The sequence below is a fragment of the Uloborus diversus genome, chromosome 8 (genome assembly GCF_026930045.1).
Source record: "Uloborus diversus isolate 005 chromosome 8, Udiv.v.3.1, whole genome shotgun sequence".
Lineage (NCBI taxonomy): Eukaryota > Metazoa > Arthropoda > Arachnida > Araneae > Uloboridae > Uloborus > Uloborus diversus.
The window spans coordinates 147,592,130-147,614,843 of NC_072738.1; the positions used below are offsets into that span (position 1 = coordinate 147,592,130).

The 22,714-nt window shown below is 30.8% G+C and overlaps 1 protein-coding gene across 1 annotated transcript in view; it reads right to left on the reverse strand.

Annotated features, from left to right (window-relative positions):
* Window positions 1-793: 793 nt before the first annotated feature.
* LOC129227245 (WD repeat-containing protein 43-like) overlaps window positions 794-22,714 on the reverse strand; it is a 48,894-nt gene continuing 26,973 nt past the window's right edge. Inside the window, exons 8-15 of the mRNA XM_054861759.1 lie at window positions 20,598-20,766; window positions 20,211-20,285; window positions 18,785-18,940; window positions 17,741-17,866; window positions 12,090-12,202; window positions 8,854-8,920; window positions 5,313-5,432; window positions 794-925 (exon numbers count right to left, since the gene is read on the reverse strand). Coding sequence (XP_054717734.1) covers window positions 878-925; window positions 5,313-5,432; window positions 8,854-8,920; window positions 12,090-12,202; window positions 17,741-17,866; window positions 18,785-18,940; window positions 20,211-20,285; window positions 20,598-20,766 — 874 coding nt within the window. The 3' untranslated portion in view covers window positions 794-877. The remainder of the gene's footprint in view (window positions 926-5,312; window positions 5,433-8,853; window positions 8,921-12,089; window positions 12,203-17,740; window positions 17,867-18,784; window positions 18,941-20,210; window positions 20,286-20,597; window positions 20,767-22,714) is intronic.

Sequence of the window (22,714 nt, forward strand, 5' to 3'; positions counted from 1 at the left end):
ATAGGCAGTTTATTACAGAGTTTGTTATTTGGTTTAGCTTTTACTTCAAAACTATGTTCCAAGATCATTTTCTATGGAAGGGATATAGAGTGATATTTTTGGCAAGTATTTTAATAAGTATTAGGTAACCAATAAAGTTCTTGACGATTTTACTTTGCCATTGAAAGAAGAGATAATACCCAAATTAGTGTATCACATGGTTTAAGAAAAGGTTAGGTATGTAAATTAGTGTATCAGGTGTTTCAAACACCTGATACACTAAGAGACCACCTGATACAATAGGGAAGAAAAATAGAGGTTTCAAAAGGTTTCAAAGGAAGAAACAACAAATCGCAACCGTGTGCCAACAGATTATCTCCTCTTTCACTCCCTGAACAATCATCTTCATGGAAAAAACTTTCACAAATGAAGCAGATCTGCGCCAATCACTCACGGCCTTCTAAGAGTCCAAGATAGACAAGTTTTACTGCAAAGGAGATTGAGTTCAAGACAAGTTGGCAGAAGCTCTTCGATGCCGATTACTTCCAGGATTAAAAATAGGTTAAACTTTCTGCAAGTAGTTTTCTTTTTGACCATAAAAAGTGGCAAAAACTTTATTGGTTACTTTATAGAAAAATAGATTGAAAGCCAAATGTGAATAAGCTATTCATTGCAGAAATGAATGATACATTGTCTTCAATATTGTTTTGGTAAGATTTGATACAAAGTGATAATGAAGAAACAATTTCAAATTAAAATGGATGATTTTTATTTAATCATTGGTATGTATATATCAAAAACAGATTTTTTAAAAATCAACAATAAAAGAAAAAACAACAAGCTGTCCGATTCTCATTTACATGTATATAATACAGATAAAACTAAATGAATTACACTCTTAGGATTCTGTTTTTTGCTCAGCATCTGCACTATCAGTATCATCAATCTATAGAGAGGAAAAAAAGCAAACTATAAAAAAAAATCAATAAAATGCACTAAATTTGAAGCAAAATTAAATTTTACTAAGAAACCACTTATTATATACTAGCTGAAGCAGACATTTGCCAACTAACTAGCATTTGTGTAAGAATGAAAGATTCCCCCCCCCCCCCCGACAGAGTCAATAATATTGTAAGATTCTGGACTGTTGTGCCGTGGTCTGAGTGTTGTTACTCCAAAAGTTTCGGCCGCATCTGGGGCGGTTATCTTCAGTGTTGGCGTGGTCAAAGCTTCCAGGGAAGGGACTTCCTAGCAACTGATGCAGACTTTGAAGTGTTGTCACTATTTATGTGGGAAGAGCTAGCTCTCCCTTCGTTCTGGGCCAGGATTGGTTGATGAACGTTCGTCCTTGTTTCTGAAAGGCTGAAACTTGAGCTCTCTTCATTCTGGTTGGGGATTGACTGCTAGGCATCCGTCGCTGTTTCTGGTTGGCTAGAAGTATTTCTCGAGAGTATATCTCTGCCAGTGTGTGTTGATCTTAATTCCTTCTTCCTTTTTGTTAAAATTGTTGGGATGTTTGTTGGAAACGTTTCTCTATTTAAGCTAGTGTAATAGTCTGAAGATGGCTGCTGCAGATGCGGCCAAAACGTTTGGAGTAACAACACTCAGAGCACGGCACAACAACCAGGAATCTTACAACATTATTAACTAGCATTTATTTACACATAATGGTATAATGATTTTTAAAAAATCATACAATTCTCCTTGTTTAGGTCATTTTCATTCTTAATATTAGACCATTCAAGGAAAATGTTCAAGGTAAAAATATTTAGTAAAAATAAATTTTCTTAATTTAATGATCTGGTTCAAATACAAAATTAATTTTTGTTTTTTTTTGCTGCAAGAGAGGCCCCAAAAGCAGAATGTGCTTAAAAAGCAAGATGCATGCCACAGATTTAAGAAAAAAATAAAGAGGCCTCAGTTATTAAGTTTTTATTGTTACCAGTTAGTATTTGATGAATATTAATAACAGGGTTGCCAACCTTGGAGAAACGATTTGAAGAGCATCTGTGCTGATTCTGTGGCACAATCTAAAATTTTCCGTTGGAATTTTGTACAAAAATCAATTAAAAATAACTAAAACTGCTTATCTAAAATTGTTTTAGAGCTTTAATAATCATTTTATGCACTAGTATAAAAAATATTATTTTTAAATTAATAAAACAGCTTTAAACACTATTTCAATCTTTGAGTATAAAGCATCTTTAATCCCATACTTAAATGTTATTTATGATAAAATAGCAAAATTTATGCTTGAAAGCGTTCGACCGAGAAATGAGATGCCACGGAGTTTCGCCATTATTGCGGAACAGTTGGCAACCCTGTAATAATTGGTTCAGCTTGGATGAAAGCTGTATAGTTTTGCAAGTAATCTACCCTCTCATCAACTATATGTGTTTTCAAAATAAACACATCACTTGTTTAAATTCAATCTGCCTAGTTTATCTAGCATCAACCAAGAAAATAAAAACTTCATAAAAAAGAAAAAAAAAATCTCTGAATAATCTTCAAATTCAGCAAGTTACCGCCCTATAGCCAGGGCTAAGGCAGAAATACATGAAATACACTTCCAGCTCAGTCAATTCCAGCCGAGGACTTAGCACGAAACTGCAGTCCTCGGCTGGAATTGACTGAGCTGGCGGTGTATTTCATGTATTTCTGCCTTAGCCCTGGCTACAGGGCGGTAACTTACTGAATATACTTGCCTTGCCTCCAATATTCGAGTTGAACCGAACCATTGTTGCGGTCACTCGTCTGGTCAGTGCTAATTCTGCATTAGCTACCAGTTTGTTTGGCACTCTTGGCTTCCATAAGAGGTTTTCCACCTCCAGCTCAGTATACAGGATCATTTGATACCTATGCCGGGCTGATGAGTGCTAATCAGCACGAAACTGCAGTCCTCGGCTGGAATTGACTGAGCTGGCGGTGCATTTCATGAATCTTCAAATTGTTTTTAAAAATATCAAATTGTATTGGTGCTAAAATTTACACTAAAATCAATGAAAACTGGTTTCCAGCTTTTCATAAGTAAATGCCATGATCATCTTGTACATTATCAGAAAAAAAAAAAGTTTCAAAATTGAAACATAATTGGTACAAAGGATTGTTTTGAATCTTATAGTCATTTCAACGCAAGCTTCGATTGCCAATTCAAGGATTCGATGCAAGCACAATAAATATAGCTATGCAGTGCAAATACTTGAAATCAGTAAACAGACAAATGTGCAAAGAAAAAGGGGAAAACAATATCACATGCCTGTTTTATCATTTTTATAATAAAAATTGTAAGTAGGTCAATTCTTTCCATTAACTTTCTAAAATAATAATACAAAGACTTAACATTACTTAATAAATAATAAAAAAATTATTTAAAATATCACTTTCAGCCTTTAAAATAATGAACCACAATAACTTTTATTATGTACTTCTAAATTGCAGATTTTTTTTTTTTTTTTGAGCAATCACGATTGCTTATTGCTTTTATTTGTCTGTTTTGGCGTGCTATCATTTTATTTTCCCGCCAGCACCCCCTGCAGGATCACCGTGGACCGGCTCCTCACGATACTGCTCCTATAATGAAAGCCGTCTCCGGGTTGCATCCATGTCCTACACACACGCGCATACATACACAACTACACACGCACGCACAAACACACACATACACCACACATTCATGCCTGCACACAGACACAAACACACATGCCTATGCACACATACACATACCCCCTACACACAAACATACCCCCCACACACAAACACACGCCTACATACACACTCGTGATTGCGAAAAACATAATTTGAATTCAAGATGTCAAAATTCAAATTATTTTTTTTTTCTTTCTTGGGGAGGAGACGGAATATTTTAGAAAAAAAATTCTGAAAATCGAAATAAATAAATTTAAAAAAAAAACTTAATCAATACACATACATTTAAACATAACTAAAAACATTGCTACATTACATCTACTAACATTGAATTAAAAAAAAAGAAAAAATAACTTCGAATTAACGAAACTCGATTTAACGATTTCCTCAATTTAGTGATACATTTCAATTGTCCTGATTTGACTGCATTGAATGTCTATGTTCCTCGATTTAACGATATCTTTGATTTAACAATTAATTTTTTTATTCTCTTGACAATCCTTAAATTGGGGTTATACTGTATGTAAAATCTAAAAATGAACAATAACACTATCATAAGTTTTAAAAAAAATTTGAAAAGAACTGGGGGTAATGTGATCGCCACTAATGGGGAGTACACAAGTAATACATTTTCACTGTAATATATTTTTACTTCAGTCTTACACAAATCTGGTTTTCAGTTTCTTGCATTTTTCGTTCACTTAAGGGGTTACAGTACCTCAAAAATGATGAAACGATCAAAAAAATTTTTATTGCATATTTCAAAACTAAAAACTATTCTGAACCCAGGGAGGTTTCATTGCTTTAGTTCAAACATTTAAAAAGTTATGAGTGATTTTAAGCCATGCTCGCTATGTGTTCTTATGCAAAAGAAAAACTTCAAACTGCTTTTTCTCGATGATGGTATTTTTGTGTTTTCATGTCATTAGAATCCCTAAGGATTTTTTTCTATTGAAGATACAGCTTTAAAGTAATACTTTTTGCAATTGGGATAACATATTTGACAAAACTGTGCATTGGATAAGCATTTTATATATTATTCAAATGTTTAGGGAATATTAAACCTTTAAAAACCAAATTTTTTTTAATAAAAAAACCTTGATTTTTTACATAATTAATCACAGAAAATTTTCTAATAAATTCATAAGCAAATGAATGCACAGATTTTTAGAGATGATTATAGTGATCGTTTAGCAAAAAACTTTTTTCAAATTAGTGCAAAAATTAAAAAAGCCTTAGGGATTTTAAAAAATTGAAATTTTCCTCAATTTTTTGAATTTTTTGAAAAAAGTAGGCAACATTTTTTAATTTTGAAAGTAAATTATTGATTACAAAATAAGTATGCATGTTATGGTTTCAAATGAATATAAAATTTGCTTAAATTAAAAAAAAAATGTTTGAAAGGTACTGTACCCCTTAAGCTGCTTTGGCATTGCACTTACTAAATTGTAGATACCTTTTTTCTAACATTGTTCAAAAACATTTTTTAAACCATGTGCATCAACAGATTAATACATGCAATTCCAGAATAAGAGATGCTCTTACGAAAATTTAAAATACCTCCAACATATTGTCTACCATAGGATATTAAACTAAAAGAGCATTTCCCTATAATGTTTTTGATAAAAGCCTTACAAAAAATAGGTGGGAAAAGTAATTGAAAATAATCATAAAAATAAAGTACTTACCTGTTTCTGATACATAGCCAACAGCCCCCTTAATGCACATATTTTTGAAATAGTCTCAGTGGGCCTCTTGGACTTAATAAGCTCTTTTATATTGTTTAAAATTTCTGTCATTTCATCACACTGCAAAAGCAAAGAAGCATAAGAATGGAGCTTTTGAAATGAACGAGGGAGATAAAATACACACATTTTTCTCCCAGGAAATATAAGAAAATTATATGAGGTTTTAAAAATACATAATATCTTAAGAATTCATGTAATAGAAATTGATAAAATAAAGAATACTGTTTTTGAAAATACAGTGCAACTTAATATGGAATGTCAACAAACAATTTTTTTCATATTAGCTGTCATTCAGAACAACCAAGAATAAGTAATATTTGAAAAAAATAAAGAATCACTTATCTATATTTTAAAAAGAAATACTATTATTTATTATTGCAAATTCACACAGTGTAATCTAATCAATAGTACATTCAGAAACATTTAACCTCTTAAATTTGAATGTTTTTGAACAAGAAAAATCAATATCAACAACGGGGAAACTGGTGATAGTAACCCACAATGGAAGATATAGTTTATCTCTATTAAATTGAAATGCTCAACAGTAAACATAGGCTTTATTCTCCATACAAAGATTCAACACATTTCCTTCATCATGGTAGTCTCAAATACTTTGTCCTTCATAAGCTTACGGATATCTGAACCAACAAAGACTCCCTCTTTCAACTTGGTTTCAGATAAGCCAGGAAACTTTTTGCACATGTATTTGAAGCAGTCACCATCTTTTAGTATAGCCCAGGGTTGGTATAAAAACAGCTTTTTTTAATTTTTTTAAACCAGGTTTTTTTATTTAAACTGGGTTCGTTTTAAAAACAATTTCATTTTAGGAATATTTAATATTCATGTTTGTACCTAACTTCTTCATAATTAATTAAATAATTAAGAGTAATTTTATTTCCTCATATGTAGAGATTTTTATAGAAGAATATTGTTTGAAAATCTTTAACAATTATAAAAAATACAATAAGTAAATGGGCTTTAAATGGGGTATAAATAATCAAAGAAATCATATACTGTGATAGTTCAGACGTTATTAATTACAATTATCCAAAAATAAATTCCTATACATTAATTTAATCATAATCATAGCCATCTACAATAATTTAAAAAAAAAAAAAAGAAGTAAAGTTAAAATCATGCATTCTTAAACATGGAAAGTGTTTTGCAATATCTACAAATGAATCACAAGTCTGTGATGTACATTACATAACTTCAAAAACCAAAAGATCAAAGCATATTTTGTGTAAAGATTTTAAAAAAGTTACAAATCAAGTAATTTATTTACCTAATGTATCAGTGATAACAATTATAGAAACAGGATAAGTAGGTTTTAAGGTAATCATTATATGTTTTCCATTGTAGGCATAAATTTCTCCTGGTTTAATGCATTTAGGAATACATTTTTTTTTTAATCTAAGGAAACAAAACCCATTTAATTAAAAGCCTCAGTACAAAGTTAAATGAAAATACTCTTTTAACACATTTTAATAATGAAGAATGTCATAAAAAATTTTGTTTATTGATTCTCCATTATATCCACCATTTATTGATATCCATTATTCATACATGAGACTTCTTTTATTATATTGGGATCAAAAAAATTCTTTGAAAGGTGAATATTTGGCATTAATTTTTTTTTTATAAGAGCACAGAGTTACATGGATATTTTATGTTTTCAAAATTTTATGTACTTTTCTTGCTCTGACTGCATCGTATGTTGGGGATGCAAAAAAGTGCAGGTATAAGCGCAATTTTATGCCTACTCTAAGTGTTCTGGGACTTCTTTAGTTATTTTTTTTTCTGTTGTCATTTAAATACTCTAGTGTTAACATATATATACACTTTGCATCGCTTCAATGGTACATAATCTATCTCAATAAATCTTAAGTAATCAAGCAAATTAGGTAGTAAATGAAGTTTTGGTTGAAATATGCATTTTGGACTATTTTCGAAATGCAAAAAACCGAAAAATAATGATAATTGAAGGATTTAAAAAGAGCTACTTGGATTTTTTTCCATGTAATTTTAGAAAACTTAGTTGGTCTGCCTTGTATATTTATGTACCTAATAGGAAAGCTGCATAGATTTAAAAAAAGAAAACAACATAAAAACTATTTAGCAAACTTGCATTACCTTAAAAAATATAAGTTTCTAAATTTATTAAATCTGTAATTTATCTATAAAGCTTTGCTAGTTACTTTGCATTGATTATATTTTACTCTTTGCAATAATATGTAAAATTTATGAAAACATTGTGGGGGGGGGGGGGGGAATCAATGGAATCTAAAAAAAAAAGAAAAATCCACATGGTTTTAAAAAAAAACCCATGGTTTAAAAGAACGTGGTTTAAACCAAGCAACCCCTGGTATAGCCTTGACAAACTGCTTCATTAATCCTAGTTTTATATGCAGTCTCAACATTTTACACACAGAAGCACGAAAAATTACTTTCATAAGACAGCTCTAAAACAATGCTATTATGAACGGCAACATACAGGGTGTTCCGTTTTAACACTGCCGAGCCAGATTACAGTGGTGCATGGCTCGATCAGGTTGGAATGGTGCTGACTGGGGGCGTATAGTCTTAAGCGACGAATCCCGCTTCCAACTGTGTCATGGTGATTATCAAAGACATGTTTGGAGACACCCAGGGCAGAGGGGGATCCTAGTTTCACTTTTGCACGCCACACTGGCCCTCAACAAGGCATTATGGTCTGGGGTGCCATTTCCTTCGATAGCTGGACCACTTTGGTCATAATTAGATGTACACTTAACTGCACAGTGGTACGTTAACGACATCCTAAGACCTGTTTTGCTGCTGTTCCTTTTGCGGTACCCTCGACTGGTTTTCAGCAGGACAACGCCAGACAACATACGGCACGTGTTGCTATGAACTGTCTGTAAGCTTGTCAAACTCTTCCGTGGCCTGCCAGATCTCTCTGCCATCGAGTATGCCTGGGGTATGATGGGATGGCATCTGGCAAGGAATGTTGATAACCTCAACCGACAATTGGAGCAAATTTGGCTTGAAATACCGCAGGACACCCTCTGGGAGCTTTATTGGTGTTTGCCACGCCGTGCTTCAGTTTGTATCCAGGCTAAAAGCGGGCCAATACCTCATTGAACTTGTTACTGTAACTCTGACATAAATTATTCAATTGTTCTGAGAAATTCGATCATTTACTATTCTGTGCATTGTCTTCCTCTCCACCAATTTTCGTCTCAATCGGATCACTCCTTCTTGGTGCGTCGATTTTTTTGTTATAGAGTGTATATTTTATTTTATTCATGAATGTATCACAAAATTTCAATTGGACTACTGAATCTATAACATGTTAATGTGTGCCAATTATCATGTAACCAGAATTTATTAAATTGTTACTGTGCTGAATTTGAAACTTTTTTTAACATAATGGAATTTAAGATGAAAGGCATTATAAATAAGAACTAAAAACATATCAATGTGAAAATTAAACTCTTACCGAGTTAATGTGACACAAATGAAGTCCTAACAATTCTTTAAGCCACTTTCTTGCATGGAGATCACTCCTACAAAGTAAGTAAATAAATAAATGTGTGAAGAAAATAGAAGTTCACATAATTTATAGGCAAAACCAGATTGTATAATACTCAAGACTCTTTCCCTAAAATACATGTAAGTATTCATTTCTTTCTATGCAGAAACTCATTTTAGTCCAGTCATTATAGTAAAAGTTCACCTTGGAATTCGAGATACCCAGCTGTAAGTCTGTAAATACTTGTATATTGACACCCTAAAAGTTGTCTCAAAACCTACATATGGTAGGGTGTACGCAACTATTAAATTTCAAGGTCAAAGGTCACAAAAATCTGTTTTTGCGCTTTTTTTGTAAATATCCCATTTCTTATGGGTTTTTTGCTATTTGTATTTATTATCAATATTGTAGAATACAAAATTCTCTGCAAATTTTGTTTAAAAAAATTTTTTATACGGTAAACCGTTTTCGAGATAGAGGGCAGAGAGCGAGCGATCACAGGATCACTTCAGGTCAACCGGTGCCTCCGATCGAAAACGCGCCATATATAGTTGATGAACTATCGATAAATCAATGATTATAAATATCTGTCAATTTTTATTAACTATTACATTATATTTTATCATTTTTTTCCTAACCTATCCACTTTTTATTCAGTATTAATTTACTTAACAACACTTACCTGCCCATGTAATTGCAGAATTTTTGATGAAAATATAGGAATTATATTTGAATTTTAACCTAATTAATATTAATAACTTCTTACATGATGAAAAAAAAACAAATAAATTATGAATTAATCTTTTTATTTAAAAATATCATTCAATACATCTATTTTTATTAAAAGTAAAAAAATGGAATAAAGAGTACAAAAACTACAATTTATAATTTTTATCATCTTCTTCCTCGTCTTTCGGCTGCTGGTAAATCTCAAACTGGTCTTCATTATCGTCTTCAACGTCATTTGTCTCAAGTTCTTCCATGATTTCGGGGTCAAAGGTTCCATCTTCGTTAATGTCGCTCTGATAAGGTAGAGCATTGAGACAAGCTTGCCCATTACATTGGCCACAAGCTGAAGAGCATTGCAAGCCCGCTTTCCTACATCCGCATCGCGAACCACAACCACTCTTGCAGTTGCAGAAAATTGTATTTAGCAAATCTTCTGGAGCAGGTGGTAAAATTGTCATGATAGGCTCCAGAAAATCGTTTCGCATTGCCCTACCCCATACCTGGGGTTCCAGATCATGCCCTAACCAAGTTTGAACTTGATAATACACACGTTTGAAATGTTGATGAGCAGCTGCACTTGTTGGTGGAATATTTGAAAGCTGCACAGGTTTATTAAGTTTTGTAAACTTGACGTAATGCATATAACGAAGATGATCGAGGCTTTTCACAGATTTCGGAGCATTATAGACTGCCAATAAAGTTTGAGTTCCACTCTCTAATAATCTCTGGCTCGAACAATTTTCTTCCTCAAAAGCTGCAGCTAGTTCATCCAAATTTGTCAGTTTCTCAAAAACTTTTAAAAATGATTTTTTTTCCCTTTTTAAAAAGTGCAGAAGTTGTGTCACAGCCACTTAATGCGTGCAGAAATAAAATATGTGTTTTGGAATGAGGATAATTATCAAAACTTTTAGTCGAGTATATCTCCGTTTTTACATTTCCTTTCCCAACTTTTTTAAAGAAAATTTCTAGTTCGTAAGACAGTGTACGCCCAATTAAAATGACAAGTTAATCAATATCTTGTCCTATTATAACTGCAGTTTTTTCAGACTTTGATTCTTCAATTGCAGTTTCAACAATAAGAACATCCGCATCATGTCTGGCTTGTTTAGTAGTAATATTTGCAGCTTGTAATTTTTCAATTAACATATTAATGAGCATATCTTTGTTATTTCGATTTGATAAGAATTTTTCTTGAGTAACTGGTGCAACCATTGTTTCATCGAAACAAATATTTATAATCATAGATTTATCGATAGTTCATCAACTATATATGGCGCGTTTTTGACCGGAGGCACCGGTTGACCTGAAGTGATCCTGTGACCGCGTACTCTCCGCCCTCTATCTCGAAAACGGTTCACCGTATAAAATTTTTTTTTAAACAAAATTTGTAGAGAATTTTGTATTCTACAATATTGATAATAAATACAAATAGCAAAAAACCCATAAGAAATGAGATATTCACAAAAAATTCTTACACATTTTGAAATCTGCTAACATTTGCTTATGTAACACTATTTCATTTTAACCCACTAAATGATTCTAGTGTATAGACACTATGATAACTTTGCATGGACGACCCTTCCTGTATTTTATTTTATGCCGAGGACTTGCATGCTTTTTTTTTTGCCATGCCTTTTCTAAAATTTCTATCCAGCCAAGGGAACACCATTAACAAAATTTAATTTTGATGCTAAAATCAAGTTTATCTAAGATATAAATTAATGCATATTTTCTTCAAAATAATTTTCTCTGATTATTATAAATGTTTAGGTTTAGGATGGTGCTAAATTTCTGAAGTCTTGCGACTTTTTCCTGGAAAAAATGCGGGAGTGAATTACTCAAATGTAGGGATTATTTTCAGTTTCTCTTAAAGTTCTGACAAGCATGTGTTATGAAATATGATCACTTTATTAATAATACTAACTATAAAAATGTTTTCTTAGGTGATAAAAAAGGACAATGCTTTCCTGGTAATTGTAAAAAGTAGTTATAATAGTTAATAAGTATTGTAATACAATTTGAAGAAAAGAAAAGTTTTTTGAAAATTAAATATGCAAGCTTGTTGCACACAGTTAATAGAAATTCACACCACTGGATTTATGTAATAATTGTAATTAAAAGAGCATAAATTTTTTACGTTTTGAGATTTTCTCAAGTCGGCAACTATGGAATACCTTTTTTTCCTAATGAGAAAATTATGAAAGCTAAGGATGCAAAACTAGGAACAGCAATCGGTACTTCAAGAAAAAAAACTGAAAATTTAATGAAACAAACACATGTGCTACATTTAGTCGAGTCCTATACTAAAAGAATATAATAAATACACAACTAATGTAACAATAAAAACACACATTCTCATTTAATTTATTGCATTTCTCCCAAATTCATTATACTAGCTTATAAAGCAATATTCTCATAAACAAATGAAGTGGATCAAACTACTGACATATTGGAACATGCAAATAAAAAAGTACCTTTGCAACTTGAGCACTTGATGCAAATGTTTTAAAATTATTTTTATACTCTGTAATGGTAATTGGCTGAGTACATTCCTAATTTTTACATCATCATCACATTGTAGTGCAGTCTGTAATAGAATAAAGAAATTCTTTTAAATATCGCAAAAGTATGACATATTAATGAATGAATCTTTACATTGTACAATTTCAGGTCCCGTTAATCAGAGATGCACAAGTAAAATACGAAAATAAAAAAAGAGCTGTTTGATTAATAACATTCATGAAAATAGCATACCTCTCTCTATTTTTTTTTTCAAATACATCCATCACCTTTTTTACTGGATTCATATTAAAAATGCAAGTCTTTTTATTTATGGGCTATAGCAGACGAGTTGGAAAGAGAAGGAAATTCACAAAAACGCTGAAAAAAATGTCTTGAGTGCTTTAATAATGTTAAAAAATGTGTTTAAAAAGTTGCAAACAAGTTTCGGAGTTCAAACTGTGAAAATACTTGGTTTATAAGAAACCTACTTCTTGAGCCTGAACCTGACTGATTACAATAAGGGAGGGTAGACTGTACTACCAAAATTGCTCTAGCATATTTCGGTCACATTTAATTAACAAATGAGTGCAAGTTTGGTAATGTGTTCAAGACGGAAAATATTTTCAGTCTCACCCCCCCCCCCAACCCCCCGCATGCGTGCTTAAGGATAAATTTATGTGTATAAATGTTGTAGATTTTAACAATGCCAGTTTTAGAATCTGTGTTTAATTTGAATTTTTAAGCCATTAAATTACAATATATAAGCATTTTGATATCATAATTTTAAAAACTGCTAATAACAGGGGCTCTGGGGGCTCTCCCCCAGAATTTTTTTTTTAAATTGAAGTCCAAAAAATGTAATGGTAGACCATTTTGGTAAAGTTCAGGGACTCTTACATCAATTATTTCAAAAGTCTCTAAATTTGCCCAAAATAACAATATAGGGCAACCTTCAAAAATATTAGAGTAAGAGGGGGGGGGGGGTGATCTGAACTCTCCCCGAAATTAAAGCTTTAAAAAACCGAAATTGTACTACATCTTTCATAACTTTTAGACGCTTTTTGAATGCATTATTGAAGAGATAGAGTTCAGGAACCCTCCTTCGGCAATATTACAATATTGAAGTTCCAAAAATGATATTTCGGACGATGTTGAATAATAGGGGTAAAAGCATTCGCAGTTCCCCACCATTAGTTTTTTGCCGATTGTAAACATTTTTATTGCAGCAATAAAAACACTTGGGAAACAAGATTTTCACTTTTGCAACATAAATCAGTTCTGATCGGAAAGTCTACCCAAGTGATTCCTCAAATCTTTGTCAAAAATGCAGGAACGGTTGCCAATCGATGTTTCAAACCAGCTTGAAATTTAATCCCCGATTCTTTCCAAAATTCATTTTCATTAAAATCTTAAAAATAATGATAGTTCCCGTTTTGCCTGGTATGAGGATGCCCTTTGCTGTGGCTTTAATATTTCATCCTGCCAGCAATCACTCTCAATCAATGATTCAGATTCAACTCTAAGACATTTTAAAAGTGCACATAATTTTCATTTATGCGTGTAAAGTTTGTAAAAAAAAAAAATGCAAATGAAAAAAGGATGATTGAAAATAGCAAGAGAAAAGACTAAATTTTTAATTAGACGATTATTTCGAAAATTCAGGGAGAAAAGCGAGCAACACCGTGGCCTGCAATGCAGCGAGTTGGAAATAACAGAACTATACCTAAAAAAGTCAAACAGCGAGAGTCTAAAAGCCACTCCTAATAAAGCATGTTGCAAACAAAACAAGCCCATGGCAGAAAATCCAGAGAATGTCGATGTAAATTTGTGGTAATAGAACGGTACAGTAATTAAAGCATATTTTTCAAACACTCAATTTTTCTTTTTTAAGTATAAACTGAAAGAAAGTCATCGAATTTCTTTTTGGCCCGACTTCCGTCTTGGAAATTTTGTTCAAGACGGAAGGTCTTGCACCCATGAACTGACAAAAATGGTCAAATGTGGGATAGGAGGGTAAAATGCAACTTTTAGGAAAATTGTGAAATTTTGTCACGAAAATTGCAATTGCAAGAAAAAATAACTTGCAGTTGTTTCAAGGAAAAAATAAACCATTCACCAAATTAATAGCAATTTTGGACATAAAACAATTTTCTAAAATGGTTAATTATGTTTATTATTCCAATTTTACATCATTACTCTAAATTTTTGATTTAGGGAACAGAAGTAAGAAATGAACTTGCCGTTTCTGGAAAAATAGCATGATTATTTCTAAAAATGTAATCTTGGGCACAGAAAAAAAAGAGAGAGAGAAAAGAATAAAGAAAGAAATACTTTATTGAATGTTTTGAATTCTGACACTGATTTTTAATTCAGTCTCATGACTCTGAATGACCAAATGTTTTGACAATCAATGAATTCAAGAGAGTATGATTCCCACTCTAAGGGAAGAGATGGAAATCCAGAAAATGTCTCCAGAGAAACCAAATCCAAATTCCCTCATTTGATGTATTAGTGCACTACCTGGATGTATTTTCCAAAAGCAGTAGCAGGTCTATGAAAACCTAACCAAATAAAGGAGGAGAGGGGAATAAAAACACATGGGAAAAGACAGCAAAAAATTGCAGGACCTCTGATGATTTTCACCCCAGCAAAAGCTATTTGTCACACCTTTCAAATACTTTCATTAGATTTTACCAGGTGTGCAATTTGTAAACATCCCGGATGCAAGATATGTAACTTTCACTTTTCAACATTATGGTTAACATTAATGTCAACTAATCTTTAAATAAGAAAAGCTCCTCAAACAATTCTTAAAAAATCATTGTATTTGCACAAATAATAAGCATAAAGTAAAATTCCTCCTTTGATGCATAGCTAAAATACCATATTTGTCCTCATTGATAGTTTTCAGAACTAGTTTCATTATTTGCTATCTATCCACTATCAGGCAATCAAGACTCAACATGGCAATGGTTGAAATTAAAACTTCAACGGTTTTTCTTCCAAAGAACTAACTTTTGCAGTTAGGTTGTAACTTTGTATGTTTGAGCATACACGATTAGAAAATTGTTATCAGTAATTACAATCTATGCATACAATCAATCTTTAACTCATTTTGTAAACAAGACATTTAGGATTTCAACTATGAGAGATTTATATTCCTATGAGACAATGGAGAAAAACGGATGAAAAATCATTTGTTACAGGGTGGCGACAGGAACTGTGAAAAAAAGTTCCCTGACTTTTCCCTGATTAAGTTCACCAAATTTCCCTGATTTACGTTACCAATGATAATGGTTTTCTTTCTTTGCCCTACTTGAAATCCATAGTATGTTTGTATAAAATGCAGTATTTTAAACGTTTTAAGTTGTGTAAAGTTGTTGAACTAAAGGTATATTTTTAAAAAATGCTACTTTTTTAATAAAATGGTTAAAAAAAACATATCAAGTCATTTCTTTGGGAGAAAAAAAACTTACAAAATAGTATATTAAATTTTTCTACAATGGAAAGATTATAGAGAATTTAAAAAAAAAAACTTTACTTCCAGAAACCACTTAGCATAAGAATTTTAAGAAACTATTAAAATCACTCTTAAAAACATATGTGTATTTATGATAGAACTAAAAAGTAATTGAAAATATTTTGAACTAAATTTTCAAACAGTATAACAATTGTTGCAAGAATAACAAGCAATAGTGAAATAATAGAAGTAATGTAGTTATTCTTATATAACTAATTGACATATTTATGCAAAACAGATGAAACCATTTGACATCCCTTCATATGGAGCTTTTCACTAATCAAGAACATAGATTTTAATGAATGAATACAGCATTTTAACAGTAAAAAAATAAAGATATTTATTAAGTTACTTAGTTAACTCTATTTCAAATGATTTCAGTATGTAATGAAAAAAAAATCTTACATCGCTTTTGTAACAAACAACTTTGAAATGCAAGGGGGAAAAAAAAAAGAAGAATACAACTTGGTTATAAAATAAAAGAATCACTTAAGTCCGAAGAAAAGAAAACCTTTATAATCTGCGGTGATAACAAATAATATAACGGCAAAAAACAAAGTTTTTTTTAATTGAAAGTTCAATTTTATCAATCAAATTAAAAACAGGAAGAAGTAATAATTTTTAAGCTTTTATTGTATTAATTCAAAAACCAAAGATTTCTTCTTGAAATTCTGATTACAGTATGCTAATTACTTCGAGACAATGGAATAAAGGCAAAGGAGCTAAGGCATTAATGAAGGCTTCCTCTTTGCCTGTATGGTTATTTATTTTAAGTAGCATTGAAAGCGTAAAAGGAAATTTTAAGCTAGGTAAAATAAACAACCTAACAGACACAGAAACAATCTTAGGAAGTTCATCCTGTGGGGAATAAGTAAGATTCAATACTTTGACGTTGAGGAAAAAAATGCACAAATATGCGGCAGTGTATAATCACACCTCATTAATTTTACTTTTTTTTGAGCAGATAATTGGCGGAAAATACGTAGGGAATTAAAATACTTAATTTTGTAAAGCAAAAAAAATTTTTTTTCCTCATAAAATCAATTTTCCCTGATTTTTTGTTATTTTTTCAAAATTCCATGACATTTCCCTGACTTTTCCCTGATTAATAAAGTTCCCTGATTTTCCCCTGATCTCCCTGAGTTCCCTGATCTGTCGCCACCCTGTGTTATATAATTGCTTTTAGTCAATAATTTTTAGTTTCCTTTTTTTTATCACTTGTACAGTTCATGATTAACTAAAGCTTGTTTTTGATATATATATTCCTTATTAGATAAATAAATACCTTTGTGCTGAATAGTAAAGTCAAACCAAACAACGTAAGTAGAAGCACAAATTTGTAAATTACAGCAGACACGTGTTTCGGCGTTACAGGGAACGCCTTTTTCAATGCAAAAAATAATGAGCTTATGGATGAAAAGACATCCGACAAAATTTGCTTTTGTCGGATGTCTTTTCATCCATAAGCTCATTATTTTTTGCATTGAAAAAGGCGTTCCCTGTAACGCCGAAACACGTGTCTGCTGTAATTTACAAATTTGTGCTTCTACTTACGTTGTTTGGTTTGACTTTAATATTCCTTATTATTTGAGCATACTAAAAAGCAGGAAAGTATATTCCGACTAGGTCTTATTTTCAAGGCACACAATGTATATATATATATATACATATATATGTATGTATGTATGTATGCGTGTGTTGCTGCGAGACTAACCAACACTTGCCAATAAATGTCAAAATCACATAGTAAAACCAAATACTTTTGGTGAAATACTGGTGAATTTCGACACTCACCAATTTTGGTTGTTCACTGCAAGGGTATATAAACAACACAGTATGATCTCCTAAAAAATGAACGTCCATTCTTTTTAATGGTTTTAATTATTGAAAATTTAATTTATATTGTATAATCAAAATAATTTTAAAAATTAATTAAAAATTAATAATTATACATAACATTTCTTTTAATAATTTTTAATGAGCTTTTGGTAAAAGAAGTTTTTATAACCATAAATTTTTTGATAACATTATTGACTTGTTATATGTATACTATATTGACTGATTATTTACTTCTTTTTTTAATCGCATAAAAACCAAACTTACATTTAGAAATGCATTATTTTCTGTTTGAAGACCTTGAAGAAGAAGCTTGAGTAAATCATTTGATTCAGAAGCACCTGAAGTTTCCATTGAGCAAGAATCATCATCACTACTTGAACTATCTATTTTCTGTATATTTGAGGGCAAAAAAAGAAAACATTATAACGGTGATCATTGTAATAACAGAAAGTTAAAAAAAACTGAAACTGTTACACATTTATAAACTGTCAAATTAAAAAATAATTAAAGTTCAATTAAAAAAAAAAATTTAGTGTCTTTATCCTTAATATTGAAACTGATTTTAAACTTCTAATCCAAAGCTTTAAAACATTTTAACCAAGTAAATAATATTTACACATCATTATAAATCTACATACAGACTTTATGTCCTAAAAATGAAAAATTAGAGAACTTGCTCTTTTTTCCAAGGTGATTCTTATGTAAAAATATATTGTTACGATCATAATAAATTATAGTCTACTGGATAAGTTAATACACAAGTTGTTCCGTATTTTGTCATCTCTCCACATGTGGTAATAGATGAAATATTTATGATGTAAAAAATAATAATCACCAGGGAACATGCATCCTTTGATTTACTTATTTGAATTATTATATAATACTACTACTAAGTAGTACCTTGTTCATAATTATAAAAAAATCTCAACAAAGCCATCAAAACTTAATAGCAGAGGTTACTGAAAAGAAATTCACTTGAGAACAATGCAAATCATATCACTATATTAGATATTCTTGGCATGTATTTGAAAATTGCTAAGATTAATGTAATAATTGTGTGTGTACAGTGCATTGATAATTGATTACACTGTGCAACATGAGAAATGTCTTTCAGCTGTAATACCGCTGATAATATGTATAAGAAAATCAGTTATGTAAAACTGCAAAAGCTTTAAAATCTGAAGGTTTTACATTGTAAATTATAAAAACATTCAAAAATCCCAATTTTGTTGCATTTATAAGACAAATCACTAATCGATTTCATACAAGACATAATCAATTCAGTGAAGTGTAATTTTTACAACTTACTTTTAATGTTTTCACAAGGTGTTTAGAAACAATTTCAGAATTACTTGTGCTAGGTTCTTCCTTTCTACTATTTCTTTTAGTGCTTTCTACTGATGGGATAGGAGATAAAGTTCGATTGGGAGAAACATTCCCATTTAACTTTGTTGTATCATTTATCTGAAAAAATAAAATAAAACAATTACGTCTGCAGTTTCTTAAGGAAACAAATGGCAAAATCAAATAAAAATTACTTCACATGCAGATTTATTTTTATTTTCCTGAATGAATAGCATACTTTTTATTTTGTCACTTAATTGTACTGGACTGAGAAGTAAAATGGCGGCATCAGTGGAATAGTATAGTATTTTCATTATTTTCAGGGGTGGGGGGTCAGTCAAAAAAAAAGAAAAATAATAATAATAATAATAAATAAATAAATTTTGTGCCCCTGGTTAAAACAGGAAAAACAGTATAAGATTAAAGACGTTTCTTTCTTTCTTTTTTTTGTTAATCAAAGATAAAGTTACTTTCTTGCACTGCAAATATTATAACAAACAGCAAAGTCTAGAAATGGAATCTATTATAGTTCTGTCTACCATTTTAACAATTTTAAACCAATATACATCACACTCATTTAATGTGGCGTCACAGTTGAGAGTCTTCTCTCCAAGGTGTAAATAATTATGTTTAGAAGCATAAAAAGGAATTTAAGCTTGTCTTCCACTGCTCCCAAGGGAAAGATAACTTATCAATCTTGAAAGCTCATTAGCTTAAAAAAATTTAACTCACATGTTTCCTTTTATTTTTACCACTCAGTGATTGGGTAGTCCAAGAGTTACATGTTACAGAACCAAATATCTCCTTACGAACTGCAACATGGCAAATGATTTAGGTAGGATACATTCTTATTTTCTTTTTATTTTCTATTCATTTCATATGCAATATTATATCAAATTTTTGAATTTGGTCGGAAGTCAACTCCATCTACGACTTGCAACTATATGTAGTGCTGTAGTTGAAAAAGAAAAAAATTGGGGGAATTGGGGACTCCCCCCCCCAGCAGGGATAGTAACCTTAGGGGTTTGAAATCAATTTTCATTACATTTGCATTAGTTCTACCATAAAAACCCAAATATTTCAGGGGTGCCTCATTCCCCAACTATAGTATTGCCCGTACGTCATGATCAGTTTCCTGTATCTCATAGAAATTGAAGAAGAAATGTAATATGAAATAAGTGTTGTTGAGAAATTTGGACATGCTGAAATCCTGAGGATTCGGGATTTGTACTGTTAGTGGAAAATGATATAGCACATTAAGATTTGAATAGCGCCCAGACTAACTTGTAGCTAATGACTTTACATTACTATCAGCAATTCCATTTATGTGAAGATAAAATAAGAACCAATATAAAAAAACACTGAAAAAAATATATAAAATGCTGCTTACCCTTGCTTTACTATCTTCATTAACATTACATTTTTCTTTTAATAAAATAAAATCTTTCGGACAATCCAGAAGATCCTGAAACACATTATTTTATTTTAAAAAATAGTAAGAAAGTCTACACAAGTATCAAAAAATTCAATTCTTAAGTTTAAGTTCCAGAAAAATGAGAAGTTATTTTTAAAAGCCATCTTTAATTTTTCTCTTATTCCATTGCTTATTGCACTCAAAAACATTTAGTCAAGTTAAAAATATTTTTATCTCCTTCAATGCAAAATATTTAAATACTTACCTAACAAACAAATGTATTATTTTCTAATAAGCAAATATAAAAAGCAAACATCAATTTTTTCACATGAAAACGCATTTCTTGTAATTTCAAATACGTACCACTTTTTCGAATATTGGCTTGGAAGGTGATCCATAGACTATAAGGCAAGTCTCTAAGTCCTTGGACAATTTTGATGAAATAGGAATCGATTTTAACTTTGAAGAACATTTGTCAGAATTTGATGTTACGTGGATGGAAGCTTTGGGTAGTTTGCTCTCTTCAATTTTACTAAAGATTAAAAAAAAAATCAATATTAAAATAAGATTTATGAAAAAAAAAAAAAAAAAAATTAGCTATCAAAGTAAGAATTATGTAGAAACCAAATACAAAGAAAGAAGAGAAAATAAAAATCCCTCTGTTAATAAATTAAACATGGCCTCAATTGTATGTACAGATAATGTAATAAAGTTTAAACTAAAAAAAAAAAGATTTCAATCTTCTAGCCAGCGAAATGCTAACGGTTAAGCTAATGCCCTGTTCCCTCCGCCTCCCAAATCAAAATAATGACAATAAAATTGGCAAAAACTGAAAAAAAAAAAAAAATAAATAAATAGTGGTATCTTTCCTAAAAAGTGGTGGGCCATGGGGAAAAACGGTGATCATGATCATATTTAGATTCAGGAAGTTATTTTGCATATTAACCAGCAGGGATAGTAACCAAATTGGTGAAATTAGGCTGCTATATTAGCAATTTATTGCTTTTTTAACAGTTTTTAAAATATATGAGAAAATGAAAACAAAATTGAGTGAATATTATCTTAAAATTATTTGGAAAATTTGCAGAAAAAAAAACTGACTTCACTGACTAAATTATGTAAATACTGACTAATACTGACCAGTTTTATGCTTTGGTCTTTTAAGTTCGCATTTTCCAGTGCTGTTTTTACGTTCTTGTATGATTAGTTTTGCACAATTCTGTGTTGTTTTTAGAAGTTTAATTTAACTGATAACTTTTATCAACTAACTTTTCTAGTTTTCGTATTGCAAGGGATCCGACTATTATCTAGTAGGGTGGGCTGAAAAACACCTATTTTTTCATTTAGATGATGGGTAGTGCGGAAAATGTGTCATTGGTGGAGCAAAGTGCACATAAAAAAAAATGAACTTTTTTGCACAATTTCTTGATCTGCCGCAATTGGGTTGAAGTTTCGACCAAATACTATTTTTTCATGTTTTTAGCCAAAATTATTAAAAATAGTATGTTTCTATTTTCAATGATGAGTTGAATAGAAAAGGTGCCATTAGCAGCACTAAACTCCAAAATTTTGAGGTGTGTGGTATACTTCTTTCCTTTGCCACAAATTAGTATTTTCGTTTTCTTTTTAAACATTTTCAATAAATTTTTTCAAATAATAAAAATTTCATTTTCGCCATATTTTTCTGCCATAATTAAATAGTTTTGTCACATGCTATGCATTTTTAGATGCGTGGTGTGTCATCAATTAACTACTTATTGCATATAAAATTTCAAATTAAAAATACGCTATTGAAAAAATAGTGTAGCTCTTTGTTTGATATGCGTTCAAATCCAACAGGAGTAACGCATAATTCGTTCTTAATCACTGGTAAATCTTTGTAGATAAGAACAAAGTTATTATCTCTTCATTAAAAACAGTCGCGTGAAACGGCACTCCCATAAGAACATGAAAAGAAAAACAAGAAACAGGGTGGCGACAGGAACTGTGAAAAAAAGTTCCCTGACTTTTCCCTGATTTCCCTGATTAAGTTCACAAAATTTCGATGATTTACGTTACCAATGATAATGGTTTTCCTAATTTGATCTACTTGAAATCCATTGTATGTTTGTATAAAATGCAGTACTTTAAACGTTTTAAGTTGTGTAAAGTTGTTGAACTAAAGATATATTTTTCTAAAATGCTACTTTTTTAATAAAATGGTTAAAAAAAACAGATCAAGTCAATTTTTTGGGAAAAAAAACCCTACAAAACAGTATATTAAATTTTTCTACATGGAAAGATTATAAAAAATTTAAAAAAAAATAAATAAATTTACTTCCAGAAACCACTTAGCATAAGAATTTTAAGAAACTATTAAAATGACTCTTAAAAACATATGTGTATTTATGGTAGAACTAAAAAGTAATTGAAATTATTTTTGAACTAAGTTTTCAAACAGTGTAATTAATTGTTGCAGGAATAACAAGTAATAGTGAAAG